The following is a 13483-nucleotide window of genomic DNA, read 5'->3' on the forward strand; positions in this document are numbered from 1 at the left end:
GAAGTGGCAGGTGGTGTGAGGGTAAACACAGCGTCCATGTTTACTGTCCTGATGGGGATTCAATTAGAGCTGGGAGAGGTGGGAAATGTAACCGAGCGGCTGGAAGGTTCTAGCAGCTCGTCTGGATCCAGAACCAATCACTGCTGCTCCCAGATCCAGAACCAATCACTGCTGCTCCCGGATCCAGAACCAATCACTGCTGCTCCCGGATCCAGAACCAATCACTGCTGCTCCCGGATCCAGAACCAATCACTGCTGCTCCCGGATCCAGAACCAATCACTGCTGCTCCCGGATCCAGAACCAATCACTGCTGCTCCCGGATCCAGAACCAATCACTGCTGCTCCCAGAGGAGCTTAAAATCCGACTCAGAACTCGGGTCTGACTCAGATCCACAGCAGGTGGAGAAGGAACAAATGTTGCTGATTTGGTCTTCAGTCAAACTGAGTTTTCTGGACTATCAGGTGGGAAAACAACCTAAAGGTGAAACTGAAATGTTGGACTAAAGAGGTTTTTTCCGTGTTAAACTTCTGGCCCCATTTGGTGCTGATGACAAAAGGTGTGGAACCACATTTGAATTGTCAGCCACACTGACAACTCAAATATGACCAGATGTTGCATTTATTCAATTTAAGTGCTTTTTGTTAAACTTTATGGCCCCAATTTAGCTTCATACATTTTGTCTATTTCCATCTGGAGCTTTTCTGAATCAAGGTTTATAACTGATACAATTAAACATCGGATACACATTTTATAAGGAACAAAATCAGGTTGAACAATATATCACAAAGCCCAATATGCATGTTGTGCTGTTAGTTAATCATAGCAAAAATAAGCAATATTTGCTAAATTGTTAAATAAGTAGACATATAAACTCAACAACAAAGATATTTATAGTTTATTTCATCTCTTCTATCCACTCAACTTTCCAGAGTTTCAGGAAGCCCTGATCATTCATGGACCTTCAATGGCCTCCGACATTAACATTAGCAACATGTTTAGCATTGAGATGCTATTTTAGGCTTCGCTGACAGGCTAACTACTTTTAGCATAACTTGAACGCAACAATTTTCTTTCCCAGCGTCCAATCAAATCGTCTTAGAAGCAGAAATTAAACTCCAGTCGGCTGAGAGAAGCAGCTTCCATTGCTATTTTTAGCGGCTGTACGTCAGATTTATGGGCGCCCCAGAAACGCGTCCATACAAGGGTTCCAGCCCGGAACTTTTGTAATTATAAAAAAGTGATTAATTGTGTTACATAAATCGAAGTAATTAATTAATTAATCGGAACGCTAAATTAAAACATTAAACCACCAGAGTTTTCCGATCAGTCCCACAGAACAGCATCATCTTGCGGTCTAATAACAGCTGTTAGAACATCGTCCGCCTCTGTCCGTAATATTAAATAAAGTCGGGTCTTCAGGGTGGAGCTTCTGCCCGGAACCGGTCCGCACTCTGCGGTTTGCGTTGCGGAGGCCCTCCACACCCCAGGATGTGCATCTTGGCGGTGACCCTCCTGAAGCAGCGGTTTATAGCGCCACGAACCGCCGCTGACGACAGGTAGAAGATAAACGGGTCCAGACAGGCGTTGAGGGTGCTGGACATCAGCGCCAGGTTCCGCCACTCCTGGCTGTCGCCGTGGACGAAGCCCACCACGTGGGAGGCGTTGTACGGCCCGAAGCAGATGGTGAACACCACCAGCGTCCCGAAGGCCAGGCCGATGCACCGCAGCCGCCGCCGCCGGCTGATGTTGGGCAGGCGGGAGAGGATGAGGATGAAGTTGACGTAGCAGAAGCAGCTGATGATGAAGGGGACGCAGAAGAGCACGAGGAAGAGCTCCAGGCGCACGCGCAGTAGGATGCTGAGGTCGGCCTCTGAGAAGTCCAGGTAGCAGGTGGTGGGAGGGCTGGCGTTGCCGCCGTAGCTCCACTGGGAGTACGGCATGACGTAGACGATGCTGAGGTTGCATGACGTCACCAGCCAGAAGGTGAAGCAGGCCCAGGCGGCGTAGCGCGGCCGGCGGCACACGGCGTACCTGAGCGGGAAGGCCACGCCCAGGTAGCGCTCCACGCTGACGGCGGTGAGCAGCAGCGTGCTGTTGTAGATGGTGACGTAGAAGATGAAGCCGGTGAGCGGGCACAGCGAGTAGGGCAGCAGCCACTTCAAGCCGTCATAGGCCTCCTTCATTTTGAAGGGCAGGAAGGCCAGAAAGATCAGGTCCGAGATGGTGAGGTTGAGGAGGAGGACGTCGATGGGCGCCGCCTTGCGACACACCTTCCTGCAGAGGGTGATGAAGGACAGGATGTTGGCCGGAACCCCCATCAGGAAGGTGAGGATGTAGACGGAGAGCAACAGTTGGTTGCACAACATGGCGGCCGATCGGATCTAGAAGCTGCATAAAAAACGACAAAATACACAAACATGACCATTTAGGATCGTGTTTTTCAACGTAGGGTCCGCCAGGGGGCGCTGTGACAGCCTCAGAGAAAAATGTCAAAAAAAAAAAAAACTGAAGCTCATAATCTTTTTTTATCTTAAATTTTCATCATGATTAGTTTTGTTTGTTTTTTTCAATGTTTTGTTTAATGAAGCATTAGTTAAAATAATGTTATTAGTTGAAAAATGATCTCAGCATTACAGTATTGTTTATAGCAGTTTTTAAAATTAGTTGTGACAGGTTGCACAAAATGTTCAGTTGACATAAAAACAAAGCAAAACAGTTCAGGAAGCTTCCTGGTTGTCCTGCTTTCATTGGTTGGAGAAATATTAATGTTTCATCTAGAAAAGGTAAACCTCTTCTCAAAATAAAACCCTCCATTGCTCTCTTCCAAACAGACTCAAATCTGTGCTGAACCTGTTTTTCACAAGAAAGTTCAGAAAAACTGAAAACCAAAGATAGAGGAGAGATTTCTCTAGATGCTTCAAATCCTCGTCTTTTTCAGCTTCACTCCTTAAAACAGCAGAGCAGAATCACAACAAGGTGTTGCAGCGCAGTCATAAAACAAGAACAGATGCTCAGGATGTTTTTACCTGGATCAGGGTCGAAGATCCAAACTTTCCATCCCTGCGTCCGCCGTCTCCAGCTTTGGGAGTCCAACTGTTTCATTGAAACTCAAGACGCTGCTTAATATGCTTCAGTGCGGAAATTTAATAAACTTCAGGACGCAATTTGTTCTCTAAACATGGTCTCCCAGCAACCGAGGGGAGGACAGGCGTGATGCAGTTCATCATAGGATGCGGTGTGTGAAAGTCACTGGGAGATGGAGAGGAGGCAACTTTGGTGACCTCTAGGGGGCAAACTTCTCAGATTGCACCTACAGCTGCAGTCAATATTGGCTGGAAATCACTGTTTGCACATGTGGGTCCAGTTTGGGTTAACTGTCTATAACGACTGAACTGCAATATAAAATGTATTTGCTGATGGTTTTTTTTATTATTTTGTACTTTTATTGCTTCAAAATATTTTGAAATCTTTGGTGAAACTGAGCAAATCTGGCCTAAATGTAAAAAACTAAGCCAAACTAAAACAGAAGAATTCATTCAATTGATCAAAATTAAAATAAGATTAGGCAAATTATGGGAATATTAGATAAACCAAAGGAGGGTAACTAAGTATTTAGCTCCAAACTACATACTTAGTTTGAAAGCAAAATGTCAACAAACCAAAGTTTTAGTTTCCAGGCTAAATATTTAGCTCCAAATTAAACATTTAGTTAGCATGCTACATATTTAGCTCCAAATTAAACATTTAGTTAGCATGCTAAATATTTAGCTCCAAATTAAACATTTAGTTAGCATGCTAAATATTTAGCTCCAAATTAAACATTTAGTTAGCATGCTACATATTTAGCTCCAAATTAAACATTTAGTTAGCATGCTACATATTTAGCTCCAAATTAAACATTTAGTTAGCATGCTAAATATTTAGCTTTGAGCTACCTAGATATTTAGCAAGTTCAGAAACAAAGATAAAATAAGATTAACCAAGCCTAGGAAAACTAAGATAAAAGAAAATTGCAAAGTTTAGCTCATTTACTTTACAAAGCTAAAGTAAATGAGCTAAGCTACAGTATAAGATAAATAATCAAAGATAAAATATAATCAATTATACCTAGAAAAAGTAAGAAAGCCATTTATGTTATAATCAACAAAATAAGCTAATTTGTCTCACAATACAGCAAATTAAATAAAAATAAGCTAGTATAAACAAAGTTTAAAAATAAACTAATGGAATGTTAAAGTAAACTAAAAGCTAATCAGACAGAAACAGGTAAGATTCACATTTAGGACGATCTTTGGATCAAAGTTAGTGAGACTAAAGCTCCACATAATAAGCAAAGCAATATGTAGGATAAATTAAGATAGTCAGAAAGAAAGTATAGAAAACTAAAGTAAAATTAAACTAAGTCAACTTTGAAACAATGCTAAGCGATCGCACAGAAAATTAAATAAAGTGAACTAAGCCCAATTTCAGATAAACTATGATTATTCAAGTTAAAGTAAAATAACATAATCCTAGAAAACTCAACTGAGGTAAAATAAAACTGAACTACAATACAACAATCTTAGATCAAATAAAATAATCCAAGCTAAGATAAAAATGAAATAACACGCTAATTAATGCTTAGCTAAAGTTAGACGACGTAATCCAGCATCAGTTTTTATTTGGATCAAAAAGAAGACAACACATAAGAGTTAATTTAATTCAGTTAATTTTTAATGCATCAGTTGTAAAAACAAACCATTAAGGAGTTGTACAGAAAACATCCAGTTCAAGTAAAAAAGTTTTTAAAAATCCTTCCTGTTTACTCTTGGAATCCAACAGCAGCCCAAACACAAACAAGGTTTCTGAGAAAAACTTTATGTTTAATGATTGAGAAACATTTATTGATATAATAATGGAATTAATTAGTTTTAGACATTAAATTGTAGTTAAATCTTTGAAATTTGACTTAACCCTTGCAAATGGGGTCCAACCGACCCCACACAAGTAAAGCCTGTATCATTTTCCATAGACCTCTACGTTTGCCTCAGTCGTCGCACGCACAAGGGTTCAGGGTGTTTTATGTAGATCAGCTATGAAAGAGAAATGAAAATTTCAGTAACTGCTAGTTGGACGACAAACGGATCGGTTTGCCTGATGATCAAATGACGCTGCTGCTTTAAAAAACGACTTCATGAAAGTAAAAATTCAACTTTAAATCCATCCTAAAGATACGTTCCTGAGGAATAATAGTTTGTTGCTCTCAGGGAATAAAAGTCATGGTAAAAACTTTGACATGAGGAAAACTGGAGAAATCATGACTCCTCACTCTGTCATGTTCACCAGTTTCTTTCATCCATTTGGTTAAAAGCTACAAGAAACATGACTGGGAACAATAAAGTTCCCAAATCTGTGCTGGTTCAGACATGGATATGAAAGATGGTGGATTTGTTTTGTTCGCCGTCGTATCCTTGACTTTCTCTCGTCACCTTGGCCTCCGCCCGCATCTTGGCAGATGTTATAGGTGGAACCTTGGTATTTGCAAACCCGCTGGTGGGTTTCGCTCGATGTCGACTCCCATCGCTCCACCTGATGTGACTCTGCTGGCCACAGATTCTTCCCAGGATGCCCCTCGACACAACAGGTGAAAGCATCATCATCACAACTGGCTCCAGGAAGACATTGCAGGAGCTTGTCAGCATTGCTGTTGTCCTCCATTTAACGCTTTCCTGCTGAACAAATCCTACGATGTGCGAGGAGTTGTAGGGGGCGTAGCAAATCACAAACACGGCCAATGTGGACAGGGCCACTGCCAGGACTCTCCTCTTGCCCAAAGGAGGCAAATTTGAGCGCCACACCAGAGTGACGCAGCGCAGCGTGCAAAAGGAGGTCACAATCAGAGGCAAAATGAACAAGACGATGGCCATCTCCAGGCGAAGAGGAAGCAGGATCTTCAGCTGCGTTGCATTGAAATGTTCGTAACAGGCAGAGACTTCATCCTGGACACCGACGAAATAAGCCCCGCCTTCAGCCATCAGGCTAAGCCCAAGGTGCACCATCACCAGTACCCACAAGGCGACGCAGATGTAGCAGGACAGTCTGGCACGGCGGTATCTCTTGTAGATGATGGGGAAGGCGATGCTGAGGTATCGCCCAATGGTGACGGCGGTGATGAAGAGGCAGCTGACATACAGAGAGGAGTAGAGGAAGAAGCTGTAAACCGGACACAAGGGTGGTGGCAGCATCCAGTCCTTCAGCACCGTCTCTAGAACCTTTACGGGCATCCAGGCTACGAGTGCCAGGTTGGCCAGACACAGGTTAAGGGCGTAGACCACGTTGGGCGTGGCACCGTGTTTGCGAGCCTTACGGATGTACACGAAGAAGACGAGCAGGTTGGCAGGAAGTCCCAGCAGGAAGGTGAAGCTGTAAACTGAAAGAGCGACGCAGTCTAAGACCGTAAGATCCATCTCTTTAGACGAGTCTGCTGAAGAACCAAGGTTTCTCTTGGTTTACCATGACCGATCAAACAGGAGCATCTAAGCCAAGCAGACCACCTGGACATCCATCCTGGTGTCGTCTCCGCTCACGTTCTGCTGGTCAGCAATGGAGGGCGAGCCGAGCTCTTCCTCCATGGTGCGCACTCATCTCTGACGCAGAAGTAAAGGCTCCACCATCGGATGACAACAGCAACAAAGGAGGCGGTGGCCACCAAGTGGGCGCGTTGGGGGCGAGGTGCACACGACATGACAGATAAGGAGACGCAGCCACTCAGGCAGAAGTATGGCGCATTTACCCCACACCAGCTGCCTTAATCACCCTCTCAGCAAAGGCCAACAGACAGGTAGCATCTGGGCCCTTAAGTGAAATGATTCAGAATAATCTGAGCGGTTAGGAAGCACATGCTGTCAGAGTGGCCTGGAGGGCCGGGCAGTAAAACGGTAAACGTGGCCTCGGTGATGGTCGACGACAGGAGGTTGGGCCCTTGGACAGGGAGACGTGTTTGTGGCGCAAAGTTGCTCTATTACAGTTTTATGACGGAGAGAAAGTTCCTGTGACGGTCACGTTGGAAGCTTTTGGTAAAGAAAATGGAGCAGAAAATCTCTGAGGCCTTTTATTAGAGAGAGCCTGAGATACCAGGAAATGTTTTTCCCTGAAAGCAATCACAACAGGAGGTGTTTGCTAGAGAACCGAGCCGGCCTCCTGACAGGACTCCAGACTAATAGTTGCTTTAATGTTGGTTGGGTTCAGCAGATTGGTTCTCGTTATGGTTCCCTTTCTTCTAATGGTTTCAATCAATTGCAACAACTTCTGCTCCTTTCCCTGATAATCTCTGAAGCCAACAGGGCAATTTAAGCTCCCAAACACAAGCAGAATGATTTTTGGGGATAAAACGGAACAAACTTCCTTGCTTCACGATCTTCAATGATCTTCAAACTACAGATGGACAACCATGCATCCCCTGATGCAGACGCAGGTGAGATTTATGGGATTTATTGAGGTGATGACCATGTTTACCACATTATTTATCTGAAGCAGAGTCAAAGTTCACGTTCTTATCGCAGCCTTTATGCTTCTATCAGCCGCAGTCGAACACTATGACAAAGCCAAACAGTCATTAAACAGAACGGTGGATAAGACGGAGAGTGAGCGTGCTCAACTCTGAATTTTAAATAAACATGTGCTGGTGGAATAAATCTGAGAAAAATAAGGCAATTAAATCACCTTTTGGAGAATATTCATAGGATAATCAAAAATGTCCAAAACCTCCAGTTTGTCACATGTTGATGCTTTTCCTTTCAGTTGGCAGTATCTTCCTGATCAATGGTTCTCCAGGCTTTTGAAAGGAGTTTCAATGTTTTTCTTGGACTCCATGTTCTGAAATATGTTATGGTATGTAAACATGGTGCAAAACATTAAATGAATGATATGAAAGCCCGCTCCATGTCCACCGACAACCTGAGACTTGCCAAAATGTGCAGGGTGGTTTTCTGGACTCAGTTTCTAGGGAACATTTCTGAGTAGATTCAATGAAAAATCCTTCTTTGAAGCATCATCTCCAGAGGTTCCACATGTCCATCTGACCGTTTCTCCTGAAATCTGCAATCCTGTCTTTTGTTTCCTTCACATAAAGATGAGACGATGGTTTCCACGCCCTGCCACGAGGCGGCCGGCTGGCTCTCTGCCTTCATGTCCGTCTCTGACCCGCCTGACGACTGCAGAGTCATCTGAGTATTTCTGTAAATGAGAGAAGTCGGACTTCTGCTGGAAGTTTACAGTGTATAGAGGGGGAAGGGATGGCGTTCCTTTAGTTTATCGGTGATCCAGAGTTTGTCGTTAGGGAAGCACTGTTCTGGTGGGGATGGTGTTGTCCACACAGAACTTAGTAACTTCTGTCACACACTCAGTCATGACATTGATGCTGTTTCCATGTGGCTGGTAAAGAGCAATCCAGTCTGTTGCCTCGTCCCTTTAGGCTTCTTCACCTTCCTATAGCCACTTTGTTTCATTTTCTTTAATCTCTGCACAAGTTCTTTATAATCTGAGCACAGAAAAACCAGGTTGTGACCTGATTTTCCCAGAAATGGTTTTCATTATGAGATGTGTGAACCCTTGATATTAGTGTAAAACAAATCTCTGTTGGAAAATAACATGAACGGAGACGCACTGCCAAGAGGTCAGTGTCTGGACTGAGGAGACACTTCATCTCACACGGTGTGAGATGAAGTGTCTCCCACCATCTGTTGTTGCTGCTAATCCTCCTCCTCCTCTTTTCCCGCTCTGTAAATCTGTGTGTAAGGCTGGCAGATGAGTCTGGGATGTAACCCTGCAGCCAGGCCTCAGTAAAACACACTGCACTGCTTTTCCTACAGTCTGAGTCCTTGTCAGGGCTTGAAGTTCATCCATCTTGTTAGCCAACAGTCTCAGGTTGCCCGTTGCGATGGATGGCAGAGATGGTTTGAACTTCCTCCTCCTCTCTGCTGCATCCGTGACGTCTCCTTTTCTGTCCTCAGTTGTGGGATTATTTCAGCTTTTCCAATGTTAATCAGCTGCTCCCAGTTGTAAACCACCTTGTTGCTATGGTTACGCATCAGAACAAATTAGCAAAGTATTATCAAAATCTATCCAGGTGCACAGCATCCAAAACCAGAAGGATCCATTATCCCCCCCCAAAAAAAGCAGTTTTCAAAAATGGACAAATAAAAAGTGAAAGTGAGGGAGCTACTCCACCGTGCTGAACGGAGGTGTCCGCTCACGGGGCCAGCAGCTGAAGGTTGCTCCTCCCGCTGGAGTTCACCAGCGGAACCAGCGGCACCGCGGTCCGGTCGGAGCCGGACTGCGACGTGATGCGGGTCCTGCACTGCATGCTGCGCTCTTCCAGAGACAGGGCTTCCTGCTTTCTGGAGAGATCCTGGCGCATGCGGCTGTGGTGGAGCGTCATCTTCTGCAGAGAGAGTCTGAGAGACAAGACTACGCTGACTCAGGTACTGAGGTCCAAAAGCCGCTCCTGTGATAATTATTGGTAAACTTAGAGAATTTGTGCTGCAACACTAATTTCCTGGACTCACTGAGCGTCTGAGAGCTTCTGCCTCAGGGCCTGGATGGTGGCCTCCAGCTGCTGGACCTCAGCGACGAGGCCGTGCTGCACCTGGGAACAAACACCAGGGAAAGCTTAGAGGTTTCCCTGGGACAGGCCAGCGAGCCGGGCTTCACGGACCTCGTCGCGGCACAGATCCATGCCGGGCCTGCGGGTCCTGGCCTCCAGCCGGGTGTGAGCCAGCTTCAGGGAGGCCGTCTTGGCCTGCAGGTCTGCGTCCAGCCCACGGATGTCGCCCTCCATGGCTGCCATTTCATCCTCGGTCTGAGCAGAAAGACAGAAGCACATCAGGAACATCTGGACGGTTAAAAACGTAACTTTCCTGTTTGCTGTCGTACGGTTTTGATTTGCCACTGCAGCTCATCTCTGGCCTGCTCCTCGTGGTGCTTCCGCTTACGCAGAGCGAACTCTGTGGCTCGGCGCTGAGCCTCCAACTCATTCTGGACCTACAATAAGCAAACAGAACCGTAAATGATCAGAGCACAACCCGTTCTCCTTTGTGCAATGACAATAAAATAAAACTAACTTATAATCAGTGATTGATTAATTCATTGACGGCCATCTTGAATTTTTCAGTTGGTTTTGATGCTAAGGCACAGCTGTTTCCTGGGCTAAGTCAGGTTCCTGTGCAGGATTTAGCTGAATTATCTCCTGCAGCAGAGTAAATAATCTAACGCTCTGCTTTGTGTCAGTCTGTCACATTAATACAGAATCATTCAAACACTGTAAATCTGACCTAGTGCTCTCCAGTCTGTCTAGAGCGCCCCCTGCTGTGTGTAAGGAGTAAGTTGCTGCACATCTCCCACCTGCGCTCTGCTGAGGCTCATGTTCTCCCTCATTTGCTGGGAAACGTGGACGGCCTCGTGGGCTCGGGCCACGTTATACTGGCTGAACTGGGCCCACTGCTGGGGGCTGGAGGAACTGCAGCGAGGAGGACATTTCATCAGGTCAGCTTTACAAAGGTAGAGTTCTCAGAGTTAAATGTAAAATGCACAAGCTGCACCAAAGTGCTGTACAGACTTCAATAAGAACACGATTTCTGATGAAACAACTTACAACAATCACAATAAATCAGATTTAAATGCTGTAGAATAAAAACGGGTCTTAAGCACTTTAAAATCATCAAGGCCTTGAGCAGACCTGATGTAAGAAGGCAGATTATTCCATAAATCAGGAGCCGATACAGAAAAGGCACAAATCTGAACCGAGGGACATTTTCATCACTTGACCTTAAAGATCTGGCTGGAGAATGTCGATGGTGTCGTTACAATAAGAAGTTCAAAGAACCAGCAATAAAACTTGGAAATGAATTCAGTGCCAGTCAACACCGCTGGATGTCGGCCCGTCACCATAACAAATTTAAATTGTCCCAGAAGTTATTGCAATAAATTAAAATGTTGTTTTGAGACCATTTTCAGGTGATATAGTAATAAAGGCCTAATAATGCAAGGTTACATTTTTAAAGATCAATAAACTTCTAAAGGAAATTTAACTCTGGAACTGGAAGACATTTTTAAATATCCAAAATAAACGACAAAATAAATGATGAAGTCTGTGGAAATAAAACTGTTCTAAAAAAAGGTTGAGAGCAAAACGCTGAAGAAAGTTTTTCTCTTCTAGAAAGAGAAAAACAACAAATCATGCGAATCGGTGTTGTTAGATTTTTCATGCGATGGATTTATTGCTTTCTACCACAGGCTTGGTTCTCTCATTCGTCTAGTCCTGAAACTGTAAATGATGCTGATCTGAACCTTTTATATAAAGAGTTTCAGTAATCCAACCAAGTGGCAGCAAAAGATGAACAACTGTCTCAAAAAGCTTCAAACAGAAGCAGAGCTGGAGCTTCAAATGGCCGCCAAGCTGTCCTACAACTGAAACGGAGATCAGGGACCAAGAGCCGTTTCAGGACTTGCACGGTTCACCCTGAGGGTATCCGGGTCGGGTTCGTCTTCAGGGAGATGCTCGGTGACTTTATTGTGAGGGACAGGCAGGATGTGTCGATGTCCAGAGCTTCCATCTTGTTCTGGAGGTCAGAGGTCAGCTGGTGTCGGACCTCCTGCAGGATGCTGTGCGGCAGAGCGAAGAGCGTCAGTCGGAGGCAGGAGTCGGGTCGGCGTGGCGCCGGACCCTCAGCAGGACTCACCCCAGCTGCTCGAAGGCCTGGTCGACGCCGCGCTGCAGACGCTGCTGCACGCCTTCGATCAGCTCCGCCTCCTGCTTCAGCTGCGCCTCCACCGGGTCGCCGACCAGCTCGTAGCCGCGCCGACCCTCCCTCAGCATCAGGCACTCGTTGGCGACCTCCAGGGGGACGGAGGTGGCGGTCAGGGCCAGCTCGCTCCGCTCTTTGGACTGGAACGGCACAGAAACGCAGAATGATGAGAAACATGTGGGGACAAAACCTGAGAAACGTTTCTGATCCATCACCAGAGTCAGAGCCTCCATCTCCTCGTCCACCTTCTGGGCACAGATTTCCAGGACGTCTCTCCACCGGGAAACGTCCCAGATCCGATCGCTGAGCCTGCGAGACGTGTCGCCCTCATCCCACACCGTCTGCACATGCAGACGAAAAGCAGGTCAGTCGTTTACTGCAGGAGAAGCTCCACGATTCAACAGAAACATGAAGGAGAATCCAGCCAGGTAGCTGAAACTCTGGCCCCCTGCAGGCCGTCTCAGGGTCGGACATGCAGGACTGCAGGAGGAACCGCAGCTCTGATGTCAGTCACTGTGGCTTTGAGCGTCAAATTACACAATTAAAAATGATCAGCAATAATTGGACTGATTCAGTCTGTCATAAGAGGAAAAGATGGAAGTTAATTTTACAAAATCATATTTTCTCATGAAATACTTGATTAACAAGCTAAATATTTAAGTCTGATTTAAATATTTAGCTCCAAATTAAATATTAGCTTTCTAGCTAGATACTAAATATTTAGTTACTTAAACAATCAGTTAGCAAGTTACATATTTAGTAGGCTATATATTTTATTTAACTAAAAATTTAGCTTGAAGATAAATATTTAGCATGCTAACTAAATACAGCATGTAGCTTGAAATTGACATTTATAAATGAGTAACATGGTGAAAAGATGACTGAAAAATGAGCTCCCATATTTATAGTCTATGTAATCATGAACATCTGAGAAGCATGATGTGAGTTTGATGTATTACTAATATAAGGTATAACTGGGTTTTGTCTGTATCTTTACAAATTAGACCCCGTAAAACTGATCCAAATAAAAAATACAAAAAGAAATGAACTATAAAGCTAAATGTTTAAAATGAGCCGAGTCTCCTCAGACTGTTCTCAGCAGTCCGGACCCTAAACGTGACCCTGGACGCCCCACCTTGCAGTGGGTCTCGTTGCGCAGCGTCCGGCCCTCCTGCCGGACCTCGTGGGAAACGTGTCGCTCGCGTTGCGCGGTGGCGGCCAGCTGCTGGTTGTTGCTGAGCCACTCTGAGACGCTGTGCCGCAGGCTGGGCTTCGATGAAAGAGCAGACATCCTGCTGCAGCGTGCCGACTCCAGACCTGGAGAAACCCTGAAATATTAGCATCCTGAGACACTCTGCATGTGGAGCCTTAGATACTGACGTTCATTAATGCAGTCTGTCTGCTCCTTCTCTTGACATTGTGCCTAAAGGCCTCCACCTCCCTACTGTCATTTCTGAGCAAGCTCTGCACTGGTGGAAACCTGATCTCTGACTTTTCATAAAGTTTTTGTCTCCATGTTGTTTTTATTCTTGTGTTTTTGTGACCTAAACACTTGAACTGCCTTTTTGCTGAGATGTGCTGTACTGGGACCTGATTAAGATGGCGGTTCTCCGAACCTTTAGTCCGGAGAACCTCTCTCTGTCAAGTGTTGTTTGATTGATGACTATTATTGGTAAAATGTGAATCTGATATGACACC

At 45.1% G+C, this 13483-nt stretch overlaps 3 protein-coding genes across 3 annotated transcripts; all 3 read right to left on the bottom strand.

Annotated features, from left to right (window-relative positions):
* Positions 1 to 882: 882 nt before the first annotated feature.
* LOC106927622 (free fatty acid receptor 3-like) lies at positions 883 to 2793 on the bottom strand. The gene has a single exon (XM_015003312.2). It carries the CDS (start codon positions 2366 to 2368, stop codon positions 1418 to 1420), a length of 951 nt encoding a protein of 316 aa, XP_014858798.2. The 5' UTR covers positions 2369 to 2793; the 3' UTR covers positions 883 to 1417.
* A 1906-nt stretch (positions 2794 to 4699) lies between these two features.
* On the bottom strand, positions 4700 to 6893 carry LOC106927621 (free fatty acid receptor 3). The gene has a single exon (XM_015003311.2). It carries the CDS (start codon positions 6446 to 6448, stop codon positions 5402 to 5404), a length of 1047 nt encoding a protein of 348 aa, XP_014858797.2. The 5' UTR covers positions 6449 to 6893; the 3' UTR covers positions 4700 to 5401.
* Positions 6894 to 9072: 2179 nt separating this feature from the next.
* tekt2 (tektin 2) lies at positions 9073 to 13235 on the bottom strand. Its single transcript, XM_088010546.1, has 9 exons — positions 12921 to 13235; positions 12001 to 12126; positions 11720 to 11925; positions 11499 to 11642; positions 10383 to 10497; positions 9915 to 10022; positions 9697 to 9840; positions 9548 to 9627; positions 9073 to 9436 (listed from the first exon to the last, which is right to left on the bottom strand). Exons 1-9 carry the CDS (start codon positions 13074 to 13076, stop codon positions 9232 to 9234), a joined length of 1284 nt encoding a protein of 427 aa, XP_087866672.1. The 5' UTR covers positions 13077 to 13235; the 3' UTR covers positions 9073 to 9231.
* Between the last annotated feature and the right edge of the window lie 248 nt (positions 13236 to 13483).

This window comes from Poecilia mexicana, unplaced genomic scaffold, assembly GCF_051168715.1.
Source record: "Poecilia mexicana isolate PSO_F unplaced genomic scaffold, ASM5116871v1 scaffold_11, whole genome shotgun sequence".
Classification (NCBI taxonomy): domain Eukaryota; kingdom Metazoa; phylum Chordata; class Actinopteri; order Cyprinodontiformes; family Poeciliidae; genus Poecilia; species Poecilia mexicana.